Consider the following 26,754-nt stretch of genomic DNA (forward strand, 5'->3'; position numbering starts at 1 on the left):
GGCCTTTGCAACCTCAGATCAAGGAGGATCAAGATTGGGAGCCAGAGATCGACTTCTCCTCCATAAATCTGTCCAAGCCCTGTTTGTAGTCACTGGAGGGGTGAAATCTCCAGTGTGAAGGCAAACAGGAGAGAGCAGGTTCATTAATGATGTGTGGCACACATTACTCGTGTCCTAGGAGCAGCAGTGGCGTAGGAGGTTAAGAGCTCGTGTATCTAATCTGGAGGAACCGGGTTTGATTCCCAGCTCTGCCGCCTGAGCTGTGGAGGCTTATCTGGGGAATTCAGATTAGCCTGTGCACTCCCACACATGCCAGCTGGGTGACCTTGGGCTAGTCACAGCTTCTCGGAGCTGTCTCAGCCCCACCTATCTCACAGGGTGTTTGTTGTGAGGGGGGAAGGGCAAGGAGATTGTCAGCCCCTTTGAGTCTCCTGCAGGAGAGAAAGGGGGGATATAAATCCAAACTCTTCTTCTTCTTCCTGTACAGAAGCCACCTTGTTCTCTCTTCCACTGGTCTTACCATCCTTCACTAAGAAAGGGGATCTTGAAGGATCATGGCCGTCGCTACATCCTGTGATTCCGTTTGGTCACGGTGCGCGGGATGAAGGATTAATTGCCTTTGGCTTGCTTGGAAATGACCACCGTTAGGCGAACGCTGCTTTTTATTACGAGGAGTGCGGGAATGAAATGGTTGATTAAGGTGACCTCGCGAGGAGCTGCATCAGCTAGGGAAATGACATCATCACATAGCCCCCACTTAATGGACAGCAGCGATGCCTGACAGGGGTGATCTATATTTGGGACTCTGGGCGGGGGGCAAATAGGGAACACGCAGGATTTCGGGGGGGGGGGCGCTGTTCTCCACAAACTAGCAACAACCACTGAAAGTAAGAAGAGGAGAGTTATTTTACGCTGTTTGGCCCATGCGGATGATAAAATACCAGATCTGAGATTTCTCCCTCAGGTCCTTTAAAAAATGGGCATGCAAAAAAACAGGACTCAAATCTAGTATTAAGGAATAGGCTGCCGGGTGGCAGGCACAATAGTATAGGGTCGCCAAATTCCAGGAGGAGATCTTTGAGAATTTCACTGATCTCCAGACTATAGAGATCAGTACCACCCAGAGAAAAGGGCATCTTTGGAGGGCAATCTCTGTGGTATTAAATTAGACCCTGCTGAGGTGTAGTGGTTAAGAGCAGGTGGATTCTAATCTGGGAGAACGGGGTTTGATTCCCCACTCCTCCACCTGAGTGGTGGAGGCTTATCTGGTGAACCAGATGTGTTTCCGTACTCCTACATCCCTGCTGGGTGACCTTGAGCTAGTCACAGTTCTCTCCGAACTCTCTCAGCCCCACCTCCCTCACAAGGTGTCTGTTGAGGGGAGAGGAAGGGAAAGGAGGTTGAGTCTCCTTACAGGAGAGAAAGGTGGGGTATACATCCAAACTCTTCTTCGTCTTCTTCTCTACTTTCCCCAAAGCAAGTCCCACATGCGCCACTCTGCGCCTCTCTAGCATCTCTGCCGCCTTGCCGCCCCCCCTCCCCCCGGCAGCAGCGACCTGGAGCACAGGCACCAGGCCCACCAGCCTCCCTGCTTGCTGAGGTGCACGCATATCAAGTCCAGCGTCCCAGGCCAGCCTAGATGTGTGTGTGGGGGGGGGGATTCCCCCCCACATGACAAACTCTGTGCACGCGTACCCACAGAGAGGGCTCTGAGTGCCACCTCTGGCACCCGTGCCATAGGTTCGCCACCACTGCTCTATTGACTAGGTTCGCATTAGCAGGGGGAGGCCTCCTTAGCCTGGGGCGATGATAATGGCAAAGACATCTGTGGCCTTGGAGCGGATGTGCTAACTGCCAGGCCAAGAATGGCGCAGGCCTGACATGTGCACAGCCCCCTTCGCTCTTCAGGAATGTGAACTGGAGTGTGCTAGACTTGAGGCCAACCTCCCATTGATCCTGATCCACGAGCACAGCTGACGCCAGAGGCGTAGCTAGGGAAAATGGAGCCCGGTGCAAAATCTGAGTTTTGCTGTCCCCCATGTTCGTTTGTGTTTTTTGTATTTTTTAGTGTTTTTTTCAGTTTTCGGCCTGCATAGTTTTTAGGGTGGCAGCATAAAAATTTCAGGGTATCTTTAGGAGACTATCCTGATGATACCATCCAGGTTTGGTGAGGTTTGGTTCAGGGGTTTCAAAGTTATGGACTCTCAAAGGTGTAGCCCCCATCTTCTATTAGCTCCCATTGGAAACAATGGAGGATGGGGGCACTCCCTTTGGGAGTCTATAACTTTGGACCCCCTGAACCAAACCTCACCTAACTTGGGTGGTATCATTAGAAGAGTCCCCTGAAAACTCTCTGAAATTTTGGTGCTGTTAGCCTAAAGACTGTGCCCCCTGCAGGCCAAAAACTGAAAACACTAAAAAATACAAAAAACAAACCTGAAATTTTTGCTGCCCCCAGCCGCGAGCCCGGTGCGACATGCACCCCCTGGCCCCCTTGTAGCTACGCCTCTGACTGACTCCACAGACCCACAGTCCACCTGAGCAAATCGGTAAAAAGCTTGAGCAACAGGGGTCCCCGTTTGCTGCCCAGTCTTGGCTTGGGCCCTGCAGCGTTGATTCATCGTAGAAGGAAAAGCAGGGAAGGCACAACTTGCCAGGCCTCGAACACCCTCTGCTCCCGTCCCAATTCCCTCCGACCCAATTAAGCTAATCCACAACGTGCAAAATAATTAGTTTCTAAAAAGAGCCGTCGATGTTAGATAGCCTGCCACTGACAGGTTGAGGGTGCTCCCTGCTCTACTTTTCAAGGTGTCTCTGGGACGAGTCAAATTTAAGCTATTGGGTACTGGTGGCAGCAGAGCAGAGTGAGCCCAAGAAAGTAGCTTGCTGCATTCATTTAACACACACACACCCCCCGCCGTGGGGTCCCGAAGTAGCTAAGTTTGTTCTCCTCGCCTCTGTTTTCTCCTCACAACAACCCTATGAGGTGGGTTAGGCTCCTAATTTTACCACAAAAAACTGGGGAAACTTATTGACTTGAGTATAAGTCTAGGGTGGGAAATGCAGCAGCTACTGGTACATTTCAAAACTAAAAATAGATATGGTTGGGTGCTATTTGGGGGTCTCTGCCACTGACCCCCCATCTCACCAATCCCAAGGTCTCTGCCACCGACCTCTCCATCCCGCAGCTTGTCCAGCTCACCCAGGTCGACTGGCTGTCACCTGCCGAGAGCCAGTAGCCAGCCGCCGCCGAGAAGAAGGCAGAGGCAGAGAAAGTGGCTGAAAGGGGGGAGGCAGAGAAGAAGGCAGAGGAGAGTGAAGCAGAGAGAAAGAGGAGAGGCTGAGAGCTGACTCTGAAAGGGGGGGAGGCAGAGCAGAGAAAGAAGAACAGAGGAGAAGCTGAAGCAGAGAAGGAGGCTGAGAAAGCGGCTGAAAGGGAGGCAGGCAGAGAAGACTGAGGAGGAAGCTGAAGCAGAGGAAGGAGGCTGGCTGAAAGGGGAGGCAGAGAAAGAGAAGGCAGAGGAGGAGGCCGAAGCAGAGAAGGAGGCTGAGAAAGCTGAAAGGGGGAAGGCAGAGAAGAAGGCAGAGGAGAGCGAAGCAGAGAAGGAGGCTGAGAAAGCGGCTGAAAGGGGGGAGGCAGAGAAGAAGGCAGGAGAGAGCGAAGACGGGAGAGGGGGAACGCCACACAAGAATTAAGTGGGACCCTCACTCGCGTATAAGTCGAGGAGGGCTTTTTCGGCACAAAAAATGTGCCGAAAAAGTAGACTTATATGCAAGTATAGAAGGTAGATATAAATGAAAAAGCAAGAGAAGCCATCATAAATGCCCACTGAACGTCACCATCTTCCCAGAGTGGTGAAGTCCAGCCTGAGAGAGCAGGAAACACAATATTTCAGAATGTGACTTTAAAAGAAAGAAGGCTGGTAGAAACTTCCTGCTCTGAGGAAAAACGTTTATTTTTCAAAACTCTCTGGAAAGGTGGGGAGAGCGAAGTTAAAAACCCCCGCATAAGCACAACTAGAAGCCGAAGAAGCATTTGCACGCACGACATCAGGGCACTGGAATTAGAGGCTGCCAAACTCCCTTTACGATGCTTTCAAACTTCACTGTCCTCTTCCGTGACCACGCAGCTTGGAAAGTTAAAGACAGTCGGCCTCGCAGGAAGGCTGGTGCCACGTTTTACCTTCACGCTGCGTCTCTCTTCAGAAGAGCTCACCAGCGGGGCCGATTCACTGATTGTGGAGGGGACGGCACGTGGCTCTGAGCTTTTCTGAGTCGAGTCCCGCTGTCCCGACCCACGATCAAGGTTTGCCGAACCGTCTGTGTTGGCCGTTGTGGGCCTCCCGTCTCTGGCTTTCCAGGGCACTGACAGGTGGCCCTTGTAAACGTTCCATGCCAGCAAAGAAAGGAAAAGGAAGGCAAAGACAGAGCCCACGATCAATAAAATAAAGGACGGTCCTTGGATCTTTGACAGTTGTTCTTGTCTACCTGGGTCTTTCACTTGAGGAAGTGCTGGGAACCTACTACTGTCTGTCACTGCTGAATCGCCACGTGTCTGGTGGGAAGGAGCTCGCTCGAGGACAGGGGAAACTCTCTCTGGCTGAGGATAGAGGAGATAGGAGGCCATAATGCTGAGAAATTCTTTCCCGTTAGCTTTCTCAACGGACTGGCACTCGTAGAGCCCGGCGTCGGCAGCAGTCAGGCTGAAGACGACCAGCCCTTCTGGGTGAAATAGGTATTTGCCCTCTTGGACCGGCAAGAGGCTCTGGTTTCGCGTCCATATGGAGCTTGCTAGGTTGGAAAGGGGGGTGCATCTCAAGTACAGGCTGCTGCCAAGGATGAACGGGTTCTTCCTCGGGAGCTTCTTTTCTGAAAAGCAACAAAAACAGTGTGGTTATAGCCGCTGTGCAGCTCCTCTTCTTTCCTCCCATCTGTGATCAGGCCAACCTTCCCTTTCAGGAGGGAAACAAGAACGACAGAAGCAGTATTGATGCAGTCTTTGCCTTGAAAACAAATGCCCCTGGATGCAGCTAATGCTTGTGTCTTTGCCCCTAGTTTCGGCATTGGCCAGTGGCATACCTAGGCAAACTGGCGCCCTGGGCAAAACCTGAGTTTGATGCCCCCCCATGGGCGGAGCAGCCCAGTGGCGGCACTCACCCTTCCCGGACGGCCCCAGCAGCCCAAGTTCACTGGAGGCGGAACTCCCCGTCCTCCTGCTCTGCCACTGGTGGCTTGTGGGCCACCGTACAGAGTGGGCGGGGCTTAGAAATCAGGCACCCCCACGTGACTAAAAATTTCTGTGCCTTGGGCAACTACCCACTTTGCCCAATGGGCGGTACGCTACTGGCATTGGCTCCCTGTCACACTCAGAATATCAGAAGGGTTCTCCTGGGTCAGGCCAAGGATTCAGTGTTGTGCTTCCCCGGCGGCTAATCGAATGCCTCCTGAAGGTCTGCAAGTAGCACAGAGGCTAAGCACCCCACCCCTACCCCCGGCCACTGGCACTCAGGTATGCTGCCTTCAAATACGGAGGTTCCATTTAATCATCAGGGCTAATTGCTATTGAGGGATCACTCTTCCTCTATGAATTTGCCAAATTGTAAAGTCACCTGTGCGAGTGGCCATCTCCATAATCCCTCAGCCGTGTGTTGCACGGGTTAATGTTATGTGGTGTGATAATGCACTTTTCCCTTCCCTGTTGTGAACCCTTTTCTCCATCATCTACAGCAAGTGACTCTGAATTCTAGTGTTACAGAACAGGAAGAGAAAGCTCTGCCTTCCCACTTCCTTCACACTGTTGTGGCAGAAAGTGCCGTAAAGTAGCAACCTGTTGGGATTTGGCAAGTGCCAGTCACACAGTCCAGTAATGAAGGAGTTAATGTTGTGCATTCTAATTAGCTAGTGAGGTCAGAAGTCAGTGACCAGGTAATGGACCCCTACTGGTCAGTCTGACCCGGCATGAGATACATTTGCAGGATATAGGTATATATTCTTTGTTCTCTTCTCTGCACATGCTCTCTAGTAGCTTATTAGCCATGTGATAGCCAAGCAGAAGGGGTCTGCAACCTCTGGCTCTCCAGATGTTCATGGACTACAATTCCCATCAGCCCCTGCCAGCATGGCCAATTTCTCAAAACCTTGCTTCTATTTACACACTGTTGTTTCGAAGCAGTGATCAGCAATCATCTTCCTGCACTGAGCAACGAACTGAGCCATCCAAAGCCATCTTTCAGTACTTCCTGAATCTTAAGACAAGCTTCAGCAAACTTCTCACACACTCAGACTTTATTCAACCCTCGAGCTTCCATGAAACTCAATCCACTTTTCCCCTACAGTGTGGCAAGCAACTTTGAGGGCCAAAAAGTGTCTAAGGGTGTACTAGATTTCCACCCCACCCTTCTTCCAAGGGATTCAGGTGGCATATTTGGTGTATTTTTAAAAAATGGAAAAGATTCTATGCAAAGAGCAGAAGAACCCAAGAAATATACAATTCACTCAAGGTGGCTTCACACATGATGAAATTCAGAGGTGTGCCGGGGGAATATGGCGCCTGGAGACATCCATTCTCCGGGCGCCCCCCCCCCCGGCTATACCTGGGTTGAGGCCCACCCCTGGCCCCACCCCCAAGTCTTGCCCCCTCCCTGCTGTCAGCTCGGACCCGGCAGCTGGCAGTCCCTTCTGCCCTCCCCTCTGGGGAGGACAGAAGCAACTGGAAGTCTCCATGCTGGGGCCTTTGCTTGTATAAGCTTATAGAAGCAAAGGCCTCAGCACAGAGCCTTCCAGTTGCTTCTGGAGGGCAGAAAGGACTGCCGGCTCAGCTGGGAGGGGAGGGTGAGGTTTGGGGGGGTCCTCTGGCTTCCTTGGCTCTGCCCATGTTGATGACGACATGGGCGGGGCCAAGAGTGTCAGAAGACAACAGGACTTCCTGTTGCTGACTTCCTGGTCACATGGGGGGCTGATTTTGCGCTGATTTTGCGCCCCCCCCATGTGACCAGATCAGTGGTGCCCGGGGACAGAGGGTACGCCCTGTCCCATGGCAAATACGCCACTGATGAAATTCCCACATAGGCTGCACCAGCATGTTGGTGATAACAGGCAATCTGCAAGGAGATCACAGTGTTTGCCGACTGTGCATGTGTGCATAGTGTCTTTCTGAACACTGCAAGTCCATTCTAGGGGTAGCCAACCTTTCTGAGCCTTCAGGCACCTTTGGAATTTTGACACTGGAGGGTGGGTGCGACCACAAAATGGCGGCTACAGGAGGTGGAGCCAACCACAACATCATATGGAGTGAGGTCATGAGTAAGTCCAATAGTCACTCTTCCTGTTTCAGTCAGCAGCTCGGTTTAATAAGCTGCCTTTCAAAGTGAAATAATGGTTTTAAGATGTTTTCTTGCATATCACTGATGTTCAGTCACACAGTGTAGATCAGGGATCTGCAACCTGCGGCTCTCCAGATGTTCATGGACGACAATTCCCATCAGCCCCCGCCAGCATGGCCAATTGGCTGTGCTGGCAGGGGCTGATGAGATTTGTAGTCCATGAACATCTGGAGAGCCGCAGGTTGCAGACTCCTGGTGTAGATCCTTCTGCTGTGGTGGTAGCTGCCGACCAAGCCACTTGTATAAATCTGCACAGCCAATCAGGTCTTCGATGGCCAGTCAGAAGATCCATCCCCTCCCGCTTTCTCAAAACATTTGGTGCAGCGATTCCCAACCAGGGTACCCTGGGGTGACGTGAGCATGTCCCAGGGGTACCGTGGCAACGCTACCGGCCTCCCACACTTTTGTGGTGTCTCCCGCCAGCGCCAGCAAGGACATGGAGCTGGCCCTGGAGGCAGGGCCTGCTGCAAGGTCACCAGCCAATCCCCCCCCCCCCCCGGGTGCTTCCCTTCACCCTGGGAGGGGAAGGTGTGGGGTAGGGATTGGCAAGCAGGCACTGGGAGGGGAAGGTGGAGGGGATGGCAGGGGTACCATGAGATGTGAAGAGTGAGGTCAAGGGTACCGTGATGTCGAAAAGGTTGGGAAACACTGGTTTGGCGGATGCCAAGAAAGGTTTCTGTGGGGAGCCCTGGTGCCCACTGGCACCATGTTGGGGAACCATGGTCTATTTCAGTTAAATTCTACCCAAGATACTCAGGGTGAAGAACACAGTTTTCCCCTCCACTATTTTATTCTCACCCTGACCTGAACAGCCAGGCTAGCCCAATCTCATCAGCTCTTGGAAGCCAAGTGGGGTCGCCCCTGGCTAGTCCTTCGATGGGAGACCACCTATGCAGAGGCAGGCAATGGCAAACCACCTCTCAACATCTCATAAGAACGTAAGAAAGAGCCTGCTGGATCAGACCAGAGTCCATCCAGTCCAGCACTCTGCTACTCACAGTGGCCCACCAGGTGCCTTTGGGAGCTCACCTGCAGGATGGGAAAGCAATGGCCTTCTGCTGCTGCTGCTGCTGCTCCCGAACACCTGGTCTGCTAAGGCCTTTGCAATCTCAGATCAAGGAGGGTCAAGATTGGTAGCCAGAGATCGACTTCTCCTCCATAAATCTGTCCAAGCCCTTTTTAAAGCTATCCAGGTTAGTGGCCATCACCACCTCCTGTGGCAGCATATTCTAAACACCAAATGTTTCCTTTTATTAGTCCTAATCCTTCCCCCCAGCATTTTCAATGAATGCCCCCTGGTTCTAGTATTGTGAGAAAGAGAGAAAAATTTCTCTGTCAACATTTTCTACCCCATGCATAATTTTATAGACTTCAATCATATCCCCCCTCAGACGTCTCCTCTCCAAACCAAAGAGTCCCAAACGCTGCAGCCTCTCCTCATAAGAAAGGTGCTCCAATCCCTCAATCATCCTCCGTGCCCGTCTCTGCACTTTTTCTATCTCTTCGATATCTCTTTGAAAACCCTTTTGGGTCACTGTACTGCAGCTGCAACTCGACGGCCTGAGGCAAATTAAGCTAAAAGCACTTGTCTGGCCCGGTTCCCAGTCGTCCAGAGCACTTCTTGGCTAGGTGGCGTTTTGAACTGGGCCTTTCTAGTCCTCACCAGAGAACCACATTGCCACGCTTTCAGTACAAGAAGCACTGTGGTGGCCCTCAGAGAAAGAAAAAGGGAGGATTTTCAGTTCGTTTCCCCCCTCCCCTTGCAGTTTGGGAAGCACAGCTGACACGTGCGCTGTGGTTTGCGGCCACTTAAAATTTAATGCATTTTTCTGCTCTTTAATATTTGCAGCCCCACGGAAGCACCGCTCGGCAGCGTAAGCGCGGGAGGCTTTGCGATAAGATGTGGCAGCCAATCCCGCCAGTGTTCGCTGCTTCCGTGCACATGGGAATCCCCTGGGTTCACCCCAAGGTTAAAAATTCAACACAGAGCGACTGCGATAACGGCTCCAGAAAGGAAACAGGAATGTTCTGGCGCTTGCTTCACACCCTTTATCTGGAGGCGGGAATAATTTGGGCTTGTAACTTCTATCGGCCTCTCTTTCAGGGTGGGGGGCGGGTGGGTATTTAAACAGTCAATTCCCGGAGCAAAAGCAGATGAAAAAGCAGAGATCCTGCATTCTGTCCCGGCGTCTCTGCCGTGTACAAGATTTCTAAAGATATAAAAAGGAAAGACTTAAATGGGCAGCAATGTTCTCGGGCCGATCTGATAATTATTGTGTTACCGACAGGCCACCGAGTTCGAGCCTGCTGCCTCTGAGGTTTAGACGTCAGCCCCCACTCTGCTGAGGACTGAAAAACTGTCTTGCGGAGGAGGCTGGAACAGTGAGCGATCTGCTAGCTACCAGGCAAAAAGCTGACTGTGGCCTTTTGTGTGCGAGATTTCTAGGGCTCTGCAGGGCAGCCGCCTGTATGCAGAGGGCAGGGGAGGGAGGGAGAAAGGCTGTCGTGTTGCAGTTACCATGGAGAAGGGAACACTCTGCTTGAAGAGGAGAGATGCTGCTTCCACCCACCTGCTGGAGACATCAGTGCTGGCAGGCGATGCCAGTTCAAACCACGGCCTGTGAGATTCCTAGATAGTTTCTCCTGCTTCTGCAAAGCTTGGGACCAGAGCTGTGGGAGGGTGCAATCAATGGCTGATTATGCACAAGGAGTCTGCTGTGCAAGAGGGGCAAATGTCCCATGGGGCAAGATTTCTTGTATGGACATATTTCCTGAAACCCTGCATTCACTTTCCGTTCTCTCTGTGGCAAGTGAGACCACTTCTAGCATGATTTTAATTTGCTTTGCCACCAGTGTAGGACAGATTTGCCAGTGAGCACAGTTCCACCCACGGCCAGCCTTCCCACTCCCTTGCACTACCATCCACGCCTTCCCCCTGGTCCCCCCCCACTTCCATGTTGCTGGCTGCTTCAAGTCACAGAAAAAGAAGTTCACTCACAAAGGGTTAGCCAAAACACACTGATCTCTGCATTCCCATACTGATATATCAAGATATCAATATAGTACTAACAAAGAATGCTTGGAAATAACAAGTCTCCCTGTCCTCCTGCAACAGCAGCAGCAGGAAGTGTGTATGTGTGTGTGTGTGAGGAAAGGGGAGGGGGGGGAGTATCAGCTCTAGGACGGTCCTCTTCTTTAGTAGCCTGTGGTCCAGGGAATTGCTTTGCCTCTTTCATTGTAGGGGGGCATTATTTTTGGAACAGTAATATCGATATAAGTGCAGCTTAAAGGGTTAAGCCAGCAATCTTGAGATTTGTAATGAGATCTGTGCCTTTAAGGATGGAGTTAAGGGAACGAGGCCCAGAAGAGTTCTCTGCAGGAAAGGTCTGTGGCAAGAGTTCCTCCTTGCATGTAAACAGAGAAATGCAAGGAGATCCGACTGCAAGCACACTGCAGAGAGATGGGCCCCGAGGTAAGCGTTTCATGCATAATGGGCCAATGCATCTCAGCTAAGCCTTAGCAGACACTCCCGGCTGGGATTAGTGGCTATTGGTTCGGGATGGATCCTCTGCTTACAGGACATGTCTGCTGACACAGTTCTGTTCCTCCTGCAGTGCCTCATGGACCAGTGGCATACCTAGGCAAACTGGAGCCCTGGGCAAAACCTGAGTTTGATGCCCCCCCATGGGCGGAGCAGTCCAGCTGTGGCACTCACTTCCTGGACGGCCCCAGCAGCCCAAGTTCACCGGAGGTGGAGCTCCCCCGTCCTCCTGCCTCTTTTGTGGGCCACTGTCCAGAGTGGGTGGGGCTTACTAATCAGGCGCCCCCACCTGACTAAAAATTTCTGTGCCTTGGGCAACTGCCCCCTTTTCCCAATGGGTGGTACGCCACTGTCATGGACTGAGAAACCATTTTGCATAGCAGCGGCTGGCCCAGCCCACTCCTCTTGCCAGCCCTGTGACAAGTACAGCAAACTTCCAGAGGAAATTGTGGAGCAGAAGGCCATTCTCCGCAGGTTCCAAGCTCTGTCCTTTGCTTGCGGGATTTTGGGAATATTGAAACGAGCTCAGAATGTGTGGCATTTTTGTTTGGCACAGGGTTTGGAATCACAAGGGTGAGAATGAGGGCAGACTCCAGTAGAAACAGGGGTTGTCAGCCCAGGGGGGTTGGAGATGTCCCCTATCAGGAAACAGTAAAGTGTTTGGGGCTTTTTAGTTCAGAAAAAAAAGATAATGAATAGAGGGATGCCATGACCTGGATGACCCAGGCTAGCCTGATCTTAGCAGATCTTGGAAACTAATCAGGTTTGCTCCTAGTTAGTAGTTGGATGGGAGGTCACCAGGGATCTCCGAGGTCTCTACACAGAAGCAGGCATTGGCAAACTACCTCTGTTTGTCTTGTGCCTTGAAAACCCACCGGCAGCAGAGGCGTAGCTCCAAGGGGACGGGGGGAGCATGATGTACTGGGCGTGTGCCCCTGTGGGGGCATGGCGAGGGCATTCCGGGCGCGGGGCAGGACAGGGATGGAAGACACTCCAGTGCAACGGGCAATTTCCTCTCTTGCTACGCCTCTGAATGGCAGCACTTTCTATCACCATCACTGAAGGAATGTGACATAAGTTTATAAAATTACACGGAGAAACTGAATAGAACCTTTTTCTCCCAAGCATTAAAATCAGCGGGCTGAAAGAAATGACCTCAGGGGAAATCTGAAACAATATTCAGAGTCTCTGTTTGCATAGGTGTCAAACTTGTGGCCCTCCAGATGTTCTGGACTACAGTTCCCATCATCCCCTACCAGCAGCATGCATTCGTGGTTATGATTACTGAGATGATGTAAAAGGTGATACGGCAATCAGAATTCATTCTGAAATAGGACAAGAAGAAATTGCAGAGATCTCATTGTAACCTTTGACAATTCTAGAACAAGGGAAGCTTTGTTAGAGATATTAAATATTGACCCACTAATAATAAATGGTGAGATTGTCCCAATTTCCCCAAATCTCTCTATTTTAAAAAGCAAAGTTTTTTTTTAAACAGAAAGGAAACCAAGGTTCTATTTACAGAAGGGAGGGACCTCGTTTCAGTTATATTTTAAGTAAATTTCACTAAACATGGACAATGGAGGTTTCCTTAAAGGAAGTGAAAGAGCTCTGGTCTCTTTTTCAGGTGATGAATTAATTATAGACCATGATTTCAATGTCACGATGATGAATAATATCAGAGAGAGAACAGGAAAAAAGAAAGGGGACATTGTGGTATGTATTTCTGATGTACTCGTCTTCATTCCAATTGACCTATGTCTGGCATAAGCTCCTCCACACCAGCGAACAAGATTACAGCCATTCTTCTATCATACGTAAGTCACACTCCCAAAGTGACATATTTCTTGTTTCAAAAGGAACAATATAAGCAGGTTGGTTCATCTCAGGTTAGCATTACTCAATATTGTGACTGTGCAGCCATATCCTTAAACATTCAGCTCGTCAAAACAATGAAGCGGCAGCGGCGTAAAGGAATGTAGAGGGGGGAAATTAATCTGCACTCGAAAGTGTTCTTTAAGGCCAATAAGAGTGAACCAGTTTCTGATGCCTTCACTTGGTAGACCAGGAAAGTTTTGCTAGAGCCGTGGTGGCGAACCTTTGGCACTCCAGATGTTATGCACTACAATTCCCATCATCAGATGGGAATTGTAGTCCATAACATCTGGAGTGCCAGAGGTTCGCCACCACTGTGCTAGAGGGTTGTTTCTAAGTTAAGCTTTGTACAATTGAGAAATAAATTATCACGGCTGATTATCCACGAGCACTGAGGCGTGCGGTGGGACCGGAAGCGTGTTGGGGCAAGAAATCTGGCCCCAACGCGCTTTCTCTTTGCGGCATGTTGGGGCAAAAGATCTTGTCCTGACGCGCATCCTCTCTGTGGCTGGCTGAGAGAAGAGGCAGGGCGGGCCAAGATTTCTTGCCCCACCGTGCTCCCTCTTACCCCACGCATGCTTCTTACTTTCCCCCAAGGAAAGCAAGAGCACGTCTCGCACCAGAGTCGGGCCAATGCGGGGAGCAGTGTGTTTTTTCCACCCCCCTGTGGTCCCCCTGCCCCGGCCCCTTCTCTTCCCACACTTACCTTAGTTCCTAAAAAAGCGGCCTCTTCACAGTTCAGGCTAAAAACTGCCTGAGGAACTATACTTCCCAGGAGACCTTGGTGAGCCCCAAGGTCTCCTGGGAACTGTAGTTCCTCAGGCCATTTTTGAGCCTGTACTGTAAATAGGCTGGGTTTTTTTTCAGCCTGAAAAAGTACTAGAAAAAGGAAAGGAACTAAGCTAAATGTGGGAAGGGGGGGCGCTGCAGGGGAGCACAAGGAAAAGGGGGAGGGGCCGGGGTCAGTTTTCCGCCCCCAGGTGTGCGCCCGGTGCACAACGCACCCCCCGTCCCCTTGCCGCTCCGCCACTGGGGAGGGGATAGGGAGATGGGGAGAAACTGGAAGGATCCCTTGAGCATTGCACAACGTGTCACTTCTGGAGGTTGGGATGGATTATGTGCTGGCACCACACCAGTGTACTTATGATGACCAGAAGTGATGTGTGAATGATCCAGCGTTTTTACAAAAACTCTATGGCAAAACTATTGAGTGGCTTTACCACATGGTTTTACCACAAAGGGCCCACAGGTGTCGCTTCCAGTTTTTACTGAAAGTGACAGAAGCGTTCTGGCACGATAAAGGTACGCTAGGCCCCAACCCCCAAGATCTTTCTTTGTATTAGCTATTTCCCCATCACAACAGCTTTTGTGTTATTCGATAACCCTAATTAACCTGCCTTGTGGAGGCCCACAAGGCAGGTTATCAGCAGTATCAGCAGCTGCAGCAGAGTAGCACAAACTTTCCCCCCTTGTAGAAAACACCTCAGTCTTGAATCTGAGCTATATGGCCCCTTCCGCACACGCAAAATAATGCGTTTTCAAACCACTTTCACAACTGTTTGCAAGTGGATTTTGCTATTCCACACAGCTTCAAAGAGCACTGAAAGCAGTTTGAGAGTGCATTATTCTGCATGTGCGGAATGAGTCTATGAGTGATGGAATTGTGATGCAGAGTTCAACATGTTCAACATTATGCAACACGTGGTTTTTAGCATGATTCAGATAACACCCCCCCCCCCCAAGCTTCTTAGGCACAGCAATTGCTCACCAGACGTTCTCCCCGCTCCCCCGCCCACCATATAAAACAAAACATTATCCTACCCTCTTCAGGACACCGAGAAGCATCGCCATCGCTGACACTTTGAATCAAAACCCTCGGAAAAGAACAGGATGGATCGAAATAAATACTTAATAGAGGCACTCAAAAACATTCCAAGTTGCACAACACTGTCTCTGAAAGCCCACTTGTTCAGCCTTGAGCTTTACAGGGAGATAATTGAGGGCTCAGAGCAAACAAGGATTCTCCTGCAAAGAGAGCGGCCGTGGGCAACGTTCCTCGGTGGTGGTGACAGCACACGGGGCTCTTAAAGCACTGGGGGTTTACGCCCCCACCCCCTGGAGTTGGATGCCAGCCTCCCAGTGGGGCCTGGGAATCCCTTGGAATTACAGCTCGTCTCCAGACTGCAGAGGTCAGGCTCCCTGGACGAAACCGATGCAATTGGCCATGCTGGCAGGGGCTGATGGGAATTGTAGGGCATGAACATCTGGAGAGCTACAGGTTGCAGACCCCTGTTTTGGAGGGTGGACTCCATGGTGCTGTACTCCAAAGGTCCCGGTCTCCTGCCCCCAGGCTCCACCCCCAAATCTTCAGAAGTTTCCCAATCTGGGTCTGGCAATCCTCGACACACGCCTCTTTAAGATTTGTCTGAAATGGGGCAAGACATTGTCATTAAACAAGTTGCACACACGGCCCGCAACAGCTTTGTCAGGGTGATTTTTCTCCACAAACCCCTGCACCTTACTGCCAGTCGATGAAAACCGAGGCAAATCGATGAAAACCGAGGCAAATTTTTCACTGAAAAAATCAATGAAAACCGAAACTGATGAAAACCGAAGGCAACGAAAACCGAGGTTCCACTGTATTTATTTACTGGTGCGGTTGACTTCTCCCTTGCCTTTTGATCCAGAAGGAAGCCCCAAAATGGCTTATGCAGAAATATGAGAGCTGCAACAGGCTGACATGATTACCGCTCTGGAATCTACTGTGCAGAATGGTTACCGAGATAACATAGGTCTGGGACACTCGTCGGTCCTTCGGTGAGATCGTGCAACTTACTGCGAACTCCGAGGTTGGCCGGCCACCAGGACACAGCTGCGAAGAGGCAGAGACCACGCGCAGTAAGGATCCCTCGCCAAGACGCAATCAAAGCAACACCGATACCAGGTGCAAGTTGCAACAGGGATCTGCACCAGTTGGGAAGCAGACCCTGCATACAAGAGGCCCTGGAAACAACAACACAGTGCCAAGCGGTTATGTCTTCCCCTGCATGGACAACAAAGTCACATAAACCAAGACGTGCGCGAGCGCGAAAATGGGAAATCTGTGGAGTTGGAGAACAAGAGGAAGGGTTTGTCTGCAAGGATTGTCATGCCCTTATATAAAGCAGCGGTGCGACCGCACTTGGAGTACCGTGCTCAGTTCCGGTCGCCACATCTCAAAAAGGATATCGAAGAGATAGAAAAAGTGCAGAGAAGGGCAACGACGATGATTGAGGGATTGGAGCACTATCCCTATAAGGAGAGGCTGCAGTGTTTAGGACTCTTTAGTTTGGAGAGGAGATGTCTGAGGGGGGATATGATTGAAGTCTATAAAATTATGCATGGGGTAGAAAATGTTGACAGAGAAATTTTTCTCTCTTTCACACAATACTAGAACCAGGGGGTATACATTGAAATGCTGGGGGCGGCGGGGGGGGGGGGGAATTAGGAATAATAAAAGGAAACATTTATTCATGCAACGCTTGATTGGTGTTTGGAATATGCTGCCACAGGAGGTGGTGATGGCCACTAACCTGGATAGCTTTAAAAGGGACTTGGACAGATTTATGAAGTCAATCTATGGCTACCAATCTTGTTCCTCCTTGATCTGAGATTGCAAATGCCTTAGCAGACCAGGTGCTCAGGAGCAGCAGCAGTAGGCCCTTGCTTTCACCTCCTGCAGGTGAGCTCCCAAAGGCACCTGGTGGGCCACTGCGAGGAGCAGAGTGCTGGACTAGATGGACTCTGCTCTGATCGAGCTGGCTTGTTCTTATGTTCTTATGTTTTGTGCTGAGTAGGCTGAAACAGATGTTATACCTTTTGAGGAGCCAGTTTCAGTGTCTGCACAGGCTCCGGAGATGGAAACAGCTGCATCTCTTCTATAATGAACATTTCTTTGCGGCCACTGAGAGCTTTATGCAAGTAGCCCCTATCTACATAAAAAATAAAGCATATATTTTAAATCCTGAATAAAGGGAGCAGTGCTTAATCTGAATGGAATGCTGCTACCCCAGATATTGTGGCTTAAATTGTTTTCTAAAAGAGATGTATTTGATGCCGACAAACACTTGGCTAGTCTTTGTTTAGAAGATCCCCAAGGAATCCCGGGATTGCTATGCAGAGGCAACCAATAGCTAACCACCTCTAACTCACTTGTCTAGAAAACCCTGGTTGTCCTGTGTCAGCTGCAACTTCATGGCATTTTACATACACACATAAACACATAGAGTTCAACTGCCTTCATGGCATTTTACATACACACATAGAGTTAAACCTAAACACCCACAGGGGTAGGGTGAAAACACTACTGAACAATCAACAGTAAAGGAAAGTAACTGGAATATGAAGTGGCTCAGAGGAAGGGTTTGACGCCCTTTTGGGGTGCAAAGGATTAACCTCTTATCAAGTCCTAGAAAAAGAAAAAGAGGAAGGAGGAGGAGAAGGAGAAGGAGAAGGAGAAGGAGGAGGAAGAGCTGGATTTATATCCCCCCTTTCTCTCCTGCAGGAGACTCAAAGGGGCTTACAAACTCCTTTCCCTTCCCCCCTGACAACAAAGACCCTGTGAGACAGGTAGGGCTGAGAGAGCTCAGAAGAACTGTGACTAGCCCAAGGTCACCCAGCTGGCGTGTGTTGGAGTGTACAGGCTAATCTGAATTCCCCACATAAGCCTCCACAGCAGTGGCAAAGCTACAAGGGGACAGGGGGCGTGCCGTGCACCGGGCGCAAGCCGGGTGGAGGGGGGGGGGTGCAGAAAATTGTTCGCAGTAAAAACAGCCTGAGGAACTACAGTTCCCAGGAGACCTTGGGGCTCACAAGGTCTCCTGGGAAGTATAGTTCCCGTCAGGCCGTTTTACTGAGAACAGGTCTTTTGCAGCCTGAAAAACTTCTGAAAAAGGAAAGGAACTAAAGTAAGTGTGGGAAGGTGGGAAGGTGGGGAGGGCACCGCAGGGGTGGGGTGGGCCCCCGCCCCCGCAGGGGTGGCGTGGGGGGGCGCCGCAGGGGGAAAATATAGTATGCGCACCGGGCGCAGTTTGGCCCAGCTACACCTCTGCTCCACAGCTCAGGCGGCAGAGCAGGGAATCAAATCCAGCTCCTCCAGATTAGAGTACACCTGCTCTTAGCCACTACACCACTTAAAGCATTTGTTTTCTACCAGAGGATCACAACCTGCAATTATGTCACACCTTTTTTATTACTATTTTGCCTAAGAAAAGGAAAATGATAGATACAGAAACAGAAAGAGAGAAGGCAACGCACTTTTGGCAGCGGATTCAAACCCCACTCAGCCTCAAAGCTCATTAGTGTGACTGCAGGTCAGTCATTCTTTCTCAGCCTGATTTACCCCACAGGGTTGTGAGAATAAAATGGGGGGGGGGGGTAGGTATTAAAAGAAACACTATTAGGTATGGGTATGGAAACTCACTTACCTGTCCCTAGAAAAAGAATGTCGTATGATGAGTTATCCAATCCAATGGGTCGGTCTGCTACAAGCCGAGTATATGTTGTGCCTCTTCTTAGCAACACCAGCCGATGGTCAATCGAGGTCACTGTGTCATCCAGCAGAGGGTGGTCTCCGGCAAACTGCAGGACTCTATCCGGCAAGTCAAGAGAAGAATTGTATCCCTGATTGCGGGCAGAAGTATCAATGCACTGGAAAACAACAGACAGAGAGAACAATTGCAATATTCCTTTTATTGAGAGCTGGGTTACTAGTATCTGCAAAAGTGTGTGTGTGAGAGAGAGGGGGGGAGAATTGGGCTAAGAAGGGCTATGCCAGGGGTCTGCAACCTCTGGCTCTCCAGATGTTCATGGACTACAATTCCCATCAGCCCCTGCCAGCATGGCCAAACGGCTCTCCAGATGTCTGTGGACTACAATTCCCATCAGCCCCTGCCAGCATGGCCAAACGGCTCTCCAGGTGTTCCTGGACTACAATTCCCATCAGCCCCTGCCAGCATGGCCAAACGGCTCTCCAGATGTCCATGGACTACAATTCCCATCAGCCCCTGCCAGCATGGCCAAACGGCTCTCCAGATGTCCGTGGACTACGATTCCCATCAGCCCCAGCCAGCATGGCCAATTGGCTCTCCAGATGTCCATGGACTACAATTCCCATCAGCCCCAGCCAGCATGGCCAATTGGCTCTCCAGATGTCCATGGACTACAATTCCCATCAGCCCCAGCCAGCATGGCCAATTGGCTCTCCAGATGTCCGTGGACTACAATTCCCATCAGCCCCTGCCAGATGTCCGTGGACTACAATTCCCATCAGCCCCAGCCAGCATGGCCAATTGGCTCTCCAGATGTCCATGGACTACAATTCCCATCAGCCCCAGCCAGCATGGCCAATTGGCTCTCCAGATGTCCGTGGACTACAATTCCCATCAGCCCCAGCCAGCATGGCCAATTGGCTCTCCAGATGTCCGTGGACTACAATTCCCATCAGCCCCAGCCAGCATGGCCAATTGGCTCTCCAGATGTCCATGGACTACAATTCCCATCAGCCCCTTCCAGCATGGCCAATTGGCTCTCCAGATGTCCATGGACTACAATTCCCACCAGCCCCAGCCAGCATGGCCAATTGGCTATGCTGGCAGGGGCTGATGGGAATTGTAGTCCATGGACACCTGGAGAGCCACAGGTTGCAGACCCCTGGGCTATGCAGTAGCCTCCAGGGGAAAACGTAATGCATGTTGCTGACTGTTACCTCCAGCGTAAGCCTGGTGGGACCAGCGTTTTTTTTAAAGTGGTGATGGCCATTTGCTTTGAGAATTTTAACAGAGGGTCAGATGAATTCAACAATCAGGAAATTAGCATACTGGAAGCCAGGAGGGAAGGGTTGGCAGGAAAGGAAATGATGCTGGATGTGGGTGGGGAGATGTGGAAATCCGCATTGTCCCATCTGCAGAGCACATAGGTGTCAAACTTGCGGCCCTCCAAATGTTATGGACTACAGTTCCCACCATCCCCTGCCAGCACATGCTGGCAGGGGATGATGGGAACTGTAGTCCGCAACATTTGGAGGGCCGCGAGTTTGACACCTGTGGTATAGCACAATCTTTCAGGAAAGATCACACCGAAGTAGATTTGGGGAGAGAGTAGGGGTAAACCTAGGTTAGCGGAAGTATGAGCGCATTGTGTGAAAACATTTTTTTTTAAACTGTAGGGGTATAACATGTAGAAGCAACCACAGTCACAACTGGGATTGCACCATTATTTAGATATTATTTATTTTATTCATTATTTATATCTCACCTTTGCCCCCGAAACTAACTTATTATCTGGCTGCTGTGGGTTTCCATGCTATGTGGCCCCGGTCTAGTCGTTTTCGCTCCTAACATTTTGCCTGCATCTATCGTTGGCAACTTCAGAGACATGTCATGGGGAAATCGGTTTCTCTCCATGGCACAGTGTGACTTGCCATCACTAACTATCTTCTAAAGTGACTTGCTATCATTCTCCTCTTCTACATTCTATCCCCACAACGAGCCTGCGAGGCAGGCTAGGCTGACCGGGTATGACTGGCCCATGAGGCGGGCTAGGTTGACAGGGTATGACTGGCCCATGAGGCGGGCTAGGTTGACAGGGTATGACTGGCCCATGAGGCTGGCTAGGCTGACAGGGTATGACTGGCCCATGAGGCTGGCTAGGCTGACAGGGTATGACTGGCCCATGAGGCTGGCTAGGCTGACAGGGTATGACTGGCCCATGAGGCTGGCTAGGCTGACAGAGTATGACTGGCCCATGAAGCCGGATAGGCTGACAGGGTATGACTGGCCCATGAGGCTGGCTAGGCTGACAGGGTATGACTGGCCCATGAGGCTGGCTAGGCTGACAGGGTATGACTGGCCCATGAGGCTGGCTAGGCTGACAGGGTATGACTGGCCCATGAGGCAGGCTAGGCTGACAGGGTATGACTGGCCCATGAAGCCGGATAGGCTGACAGGGTATGACTGGCCCATGAGGCAGGCTAGGCTGACAGGGTATGACTGGCCCATGAGGCTGGCTAGGCTGACAGGGTATGACTGGCCCATGAAGCCGGATAGGCTGACAGGGTATGACTGGCCCATGAGGCTGGCTAGGCTGACAGGGTATGACTGGCCCATGAGGCTGGCTAGGCTGACAGGGTATGACTGGCCCATGAGGCTGGCTAGGCTGACAGGGTATGACTGGCCCATGAGGCTGGCTAGGCTGACAGAGTATGACTGGCCCATGAAGCCGGATAGGCTGACAGGGTATGACTGGCCCATGAAGCCGGATAGGCTGACAGGGTATGACTGGCCCATGAGGCAGGCTAGGCTGACAGGGTATGACTGGCCCATGAGGCAGGCTAGGCTGACAGAGTATGACTGACGTACAATGACATACACCCTCCAAAGCAGCCTTTTTCTCCAGGGGAGCTGATCTCAGTAGTCTGCAAATGAGCTGTGATTCCAGGAGATCCCCAGGTCTCTCCTGGAAGATGGCATCCCTACTTACTGCACCAGGGCGAGGGCTGGGCACCTCTCCCCTGTGCAGCACCCACTTCACGTGGGAGTGCTCCAAGGAGAGAGGGCCTTTGTAGCTTCCTTTCAGAAAGACGTCTCGAATGGCTCCCGAGCCGATGGCACAAACAGCTGAAATGTCCAGTTTCCCCCTTTTATCAAAAAGAGAAAGAGAAAAGGTGGGGGGGGGGGGGGCAGATTTAGTCAACTTCCTCTAAGAGAAAAGTCCATTTGCAGCTCTGCATTGGAACCGGTCAAAGCTCTCTCGCATTCCTTGCAGACACACAGAAGAATTAACTGCCCTCTCCAGCGGAGACTGATTGGAAGGGCTCAACGCTGGAACAGGAAATCATAGAGAGACACAGTAAGCAGCATTCTCCAGGTCAATGTTCTGGGCTGTCCTCCTGCTTGTGAATCACACCTAGATTAGCAACTCGTGCAGAAACGCTGGCGGGGGCGGGAGTTGGACTCTTCTAAGACTAGTGCTTGTTCATTCAAAAAGTTGAACGTGTGAGCAGGGAGAGCAATTTAGAACCCCTGTTCCAATGGCAGACAACTCATTCGCTCGATCCAGATTCTGAGGAATAAACGCTGACTCACTTCATTTACTTCGTGCATGCTCCACCTCTGTCCCCAGCGGGAAGCCAAAATGGCTTGCATTATTCTGTTTTCCTCCGTTTTATTCTCACATCAACCTTGCGAGGTAGGTCAGGTTGAGAGAGTACAGCTGGCCCAAGGTCACTCCGGGAATTTCCACAGCAGAGTGGTCTCCCGAGGTCTCCCAGATCTTAGGACGGCTCAGTAACAAGGAACTGCTAGGTGAAGCTGACTCCCAGACCTTAGTCCAAAACTCTCACTTCTATACTGTGTAGGCTGTCATGGCTTTTTATAGAAAATTCGCCAATTCGGGAAGCCGACCAGCAACTGATCGATAATCTGTGCGACAAAAAGAGAACTGCTTGGGATATAAAACAGGCCCAGCTTCTTACAAGCAGCCTCGGATTCATGTAATGCCTTAATCCAGGGGTGTCCAACTCTGGTGCCCCAGATGTTTATGGACTATGATTCCCATCAGTCCCAATTGGCTATGCTGGCAGGGGCTGATGGGAATTGTAGTCCATGAACATCTGGGGTGCCAGAGTTGGACACCCCTGCTCTAGGTGATGGTATTTTGAGGATCAGAGGAGCCATCATTCCATTACTCTGTTTTTCACAGTACACTGTTAATTATGACACGAAGGCTTGCATCTGCTCGGCAGGTACAAGCTTCACCCTTGGTTAAAGGAATCCAGGGAGGAATCTCGGGGAGCATTCCTGCATGCGGCCTATGGTACACCCTGGTCTCCCTGCTGTTTTTAAAGGCTTCCAAAAGCCCTTTGGTGACACAGAGGCAGTGGTGGGATCCAAAAATTTTAGTAACAGGTTCCCATGGTGGTGGGATTCAAACAGTGGCGTAGCGCCAATGGGGCTGGGCGTGGCACAACGGGAGCGTGGCCGGGCATTCCAGGGGCAGGGCATTAATAATTTCTCTGTTACTGTAAAAAAACTCTTACTGTAAAAAAAAAAGTTCCTAATTTCCAACTGGTATCTTTCTGTCCATAATTTAAACTCATTATATCAAGTCCTATCGTCTACTGCCAACAGAAACAACTACTTCTCCTCTAATTGACTGCATGTCAAATACTTAATACTTTCAAATACTCAATTTTGTTTCTAGAAATCAAAAGAAGGATACTTTCCTTACACAAGGAACTTTACCATATTTCTAAAACATGTTTTTAAAACAGCCCAACAGGGAGAATTATTCCGTTTTCTACCTTCACTAACCAGCCACATAGGAAACAACAGGACTTTATGATTTTTGGACCTAATGGAATTTCTAACGGAATTAGAACCCCCTCTCGGCACACACAAATAATTAGTAACCCACTCTCAGGAACTGGTGAGAACCTGCTAGATCCCACCTCTGCAGAGGGAAACTGATACAGGCATGGGCAGGAGCTTTGGAGGGCAGGAAATCTGCACCAATCCCTATAGATTGCATGTAAATATGCACTGCACGCTAATGCAAAAATATTGAAGCAGGTTTAGGGATGAAACAGTGGCGTAGCGCCAAGGGGATGTGGGGGTGTGACAGACTGGGTGTGTGCCTGTACGGGAGCATGGCAGGGGCATTCCAGGGCATGGCAGGAGCGGGCATGGCAGGGGCACAGGGGCACGCGTGCCCCGGGCACAGTTACCCCTCACTCCGCCCTTGGGATGAATAAATTGAGGATGGGGAAAGCTTAGAAATGGAATGCTTACAGCATGATGTTGGGCGGAGCAAAAGAAGAGCTTGGATTTATACCACACTTTTCTCTCCTATTTATACCACACTTTTCTCTCCTATAAGGAGACTCCAGGTTGCTTAAAAGTTCCTTTCCTCTCCCCACAACAGACACCTTGAGAGGCAGGTGGGGCTGAGAGAGTTCTGCGTGATCTGTGACCAGCCCAAGGTCACCCAGCAGGGACGTAGGAGTGGCAAAATAAATCTGGTTCACCAGATAAGAGTCCGCCACTCGGGGTGGAAGCTTCACCACCTTGCAAAAGCACTCCAGTTTGGATGTCAAGGCAGAGTAGAAGCAGCCAAACCACCCAACTTGTAGGATAATTCTGAGCAGTACAACAAGTGAATGACAGAGGGCAGTAGTGAGTCTACCAGCTCTGGATGGGCCATGGGACAAAACCTCTCTCCCCCTTCCCTGCAAGCTATATAACATTTCTCACAACCCATTCTTCCTCCTCTTTCCAGGGGTCTGCAACCAGGGGTCTGCAACCTGTGGCTCTCCAGATGTTCATGGACTACAATTCCCATTCAGCTGCTGATGGGAATTGTAGTCCATGAACATCTGGAGAGCCACAAGTTGCAGACCCCTGTGTTAGATATTTTTAGTTCTTTGGGAGGTTTAGAAAGCACCCATGGATTCTTCCTTTCATTTTTCCAGGATGCAGACTGAAGACCCAACCAGTTTCTGCAATCATTTTCTTTGCATTGTACTGCTAATCCTTTAACAGTTTACATACAATTATTAGAACACAGACTCTGCACCAAGACGGACAGTTAGAAAATATTTTTTTAAAAGAGGGAAAAAAAGAAACATCTTACCACTGTTGGGTAAAAATCCCATAAAAGGTGGCCTCACTCCCGTCGGCAGCTTTGAGCATAAAGACATCCTGAATGACGTTGAACTGGAATTCCCAATTCGAATGGCGGAACAGATAAGAATTAAGTCTTTAAAAGCAGCCGTCCATCTGTTTTTGAGGACACGCTTCCCACCGAGATCACTCTGCATTAGGGAGAAATACTATGCATCAATGGGAGGCCTGGTCAGCAGATCTCAAAGAAGAGGCAAAGGGGGGGGGGGGTCTTGGACCAGGAGGCGGTGAGGGAAACTGGAGCCCAGGGCAGAAAGTGTGCATACTGCAATCCCCTGCTACCAATGCCTGCGCCATTCCCCACGACTGAAATGCATGGAGCATGTCGCATTAATCCCTTGGTCCCCTTGGAGTGCTACGCCCACTCCCTTGGAACTCTATTTCTAGACAGCTAGAAAACAGGCAACGACAGATGGCTACAACAGCAACCCTGTATGGTTGCACAGAATTATTTCCGCTGTTTTACATACAGGGAGGAATGAGAGAAAGGCTGATGGGAATTGTAGTCCATGAACATCTGGAGAGCCACAGGTTGCAGACCCTTGTACTAGGCCTTATGAGAGTGAGGGGAGATTTTACCCCTTGGTTTGCTACCAGCGACAGCTTGTTGAGCTTTAAATCAGGGGTCACTGTGGGGCCCTTCAGAGGTTGGGGCACAAGGGTGAGGAGGTTGTGGCTTTAGATCCTGAGCCATTCTTAAAACCTGCATCGTGGCCATTGAGTCCCACACAGTGGTGGGATCCAATAATTTTAGTAACAGGTTCCCATGGTGGTGGGATTCAAACAGTGGCATTAAGCTCAATAATGGGATAGGGTGGGGCCTGACGGGAGTGGCGGGCATTGGTGAGGCATTAATAATTTCTCTGTTACTGCTAAAAAGCATGTACTGTAAAAAAAAAAAGTTCCTAATTTCCGAAGCTGGTAATCTTTCTGTATACATAATTTAAACTCATTACTTAGCAAAGTCCTATTGTCTACTGCCCAACAGGAAACAACTACTTCTCCTCTAATTGATTGCCTGTCAAATGCCAATACTTTCCAACATGCTTGAATTTTGTTTCTAGAAATCAAAGAAGGGATACTTCTACTCTAAACAAGGAACTCTTACCATATTTGCTAAAACTTATGTTTTTAAAACAGCCCAACAGGGAGAATTATCCCGATTTCTACCTTCCACTAACCAGCCACATATAGGAAAACAACAGGACTTTATGATTTTTGGACCCTAATGCGAATTTTCTAATGGAAAAGCAGACCCAATTAGTAACCCCCTCTCGGCACACACACAAATAATTAGTAACCCACTCTCGGGAACTGGTGAGAACCTGCTGGATCCCACCTCTGGCCCCACACATTGACAAACTAGGCATCCAAATACACACTGTGCAGATCTGGGCAATCCGTGAGACCAGAATCTTGTCATGGTAGTCAAATTCAACGGCAGTTTCAGTGAAGAACACATAAATTCTGTCTGTACTTGTTCTGCTGTCCTGTACAAGAGCCATGTGAACAAAGGTGGGCTCTGGAACATATAAGAACCATCAAAGCCACAAAAGAGAAGTCACAACAGGCATTATTAATCATCTTTCAAAAACAATGTTGTAAATAGTTTCAGAGGGTAACTGTATTGCTCTGCAGTTGAACAGTTAAACTCCAGTCCAGTTACACATTAGAAACAAGATTTTTGAGGGTGTAAGTGTGATAAACAAGAAATGTGTTTTCTACTAGGAATGAGGAAATGAGTGATAAGGGTTGCAGGACAAGATAAGACCGCTGGATGACTAGACTGAAGAGCAAGGCTTGTATCAGATTGTATGTATTGACCATGCTTAGTAGGCTAATACATATTAACTTCTCCTCCTGCTCTGATGACAAACTGCATTATAACCTACAGGAAGAATATGGAAGGGGGCACATATTAAGGAGTAACATGTACACAGGCAGATTTGAAAGCTGTGACTCTAAGTACCCTTAGCCAATGGGGGAACAGAGAGGGTGTGGTGAATTGGGAGAAGGATATAAATGTGCAGTGGATATACTGTTTCAGCACAACAGAAGTTCTCAAGAGCCAAAGCTCAGACCCCCCCCAAATCCAATTGGTCTCTAAGATGCCACTGGACTCAAATCTAGCAATGGCTTAAATGTTTGTGCTTGCTTGGAAGCAAGAGGTACTCATGGGCACATCTACATCCCACTGCTTTCATAAACTCATTTATCCAATCCTCCCTTTCCCCTAGGG

General features: G+C 50.0%; 1 protein-coding gene across 1 annotated transcript; it reads right to left on the bottom strand.

The window, feature by feature from the left end:
* Positions 1-3,938: 3,938 nt before the first annotated feature.
* On the bottom strand, positions 3,939-24,620 carry LOC125433894 (semaphorin-4D-like). The gene is made up of 7 exons (XM_048498819.1): positions 24,466-24,620; positions 21,316-21,472; positions 18,264-18,486; positions 16,654-16,769; positions 15,635-15,801; positions 14,620-14,672; positions 3,939-4,869 (listed from the first exon to the last, which is right to left on the bottom strand). The coding sequence occupies exons 1-7, from the start codon at positions 24,522-24,524 to the stop codon at positions 4,097-4,099; spliced, it is 1,548 nt and encodes a 515-aa protein (XP_048354776.1). The 5' UTR covers positions 24,525-24,620; the 3' UTR covers positions 3,939-4,096.
* Positions 24,621-26,754: the final 2,134 nt, after the last annotated feature.

The sequence above is a fragment of the Sphaerodactylus townsendi genome, linkage group LG05, assembly GCF_021028975.2.
Source record: "Sphaerodactylus townsendi isolate TG3544 linkage group LG05, MPM_Stown_v2.3, whole genome shotgun sequence".
Classification (NCBI taxonomy): domain Eukaryota; kingdom Metazoa; phylum Chordata; class Lepidosauria; order Squamata; family Sphaerodactylidae; genus Sphaerodactylus; species Sphaerodactylus townsendi.

What these genes read in the sequence shown, in the direction of transcription:
- LOC125433894 (XM_048498819.1), bottom strand. Translation starts at nt 24,524, where the DNA reads ATGCTCAAAGCTGCCGACGGGAGTGAGGCCACCTTTTATGGGATTTTT. An exon ending in CATTCTTTTTCTAGGGACAG is followed by an intron (nt 16,770 to 18,263) that starts GTAAGTGAGTTT and finishes TTTTTTATGTAG; the next exon opens with ATAGGGGCTACTTGCATAAA. An exon ending in GGCCAACCTCGGAGTTCGCA is followed by an intron (nt 14,673 to 15,634) that starts GTAAGTTGCACG and finishes TTCTTTTCCGAG; the next exon opens with GGTTTTGATTCAAAGTGTCA.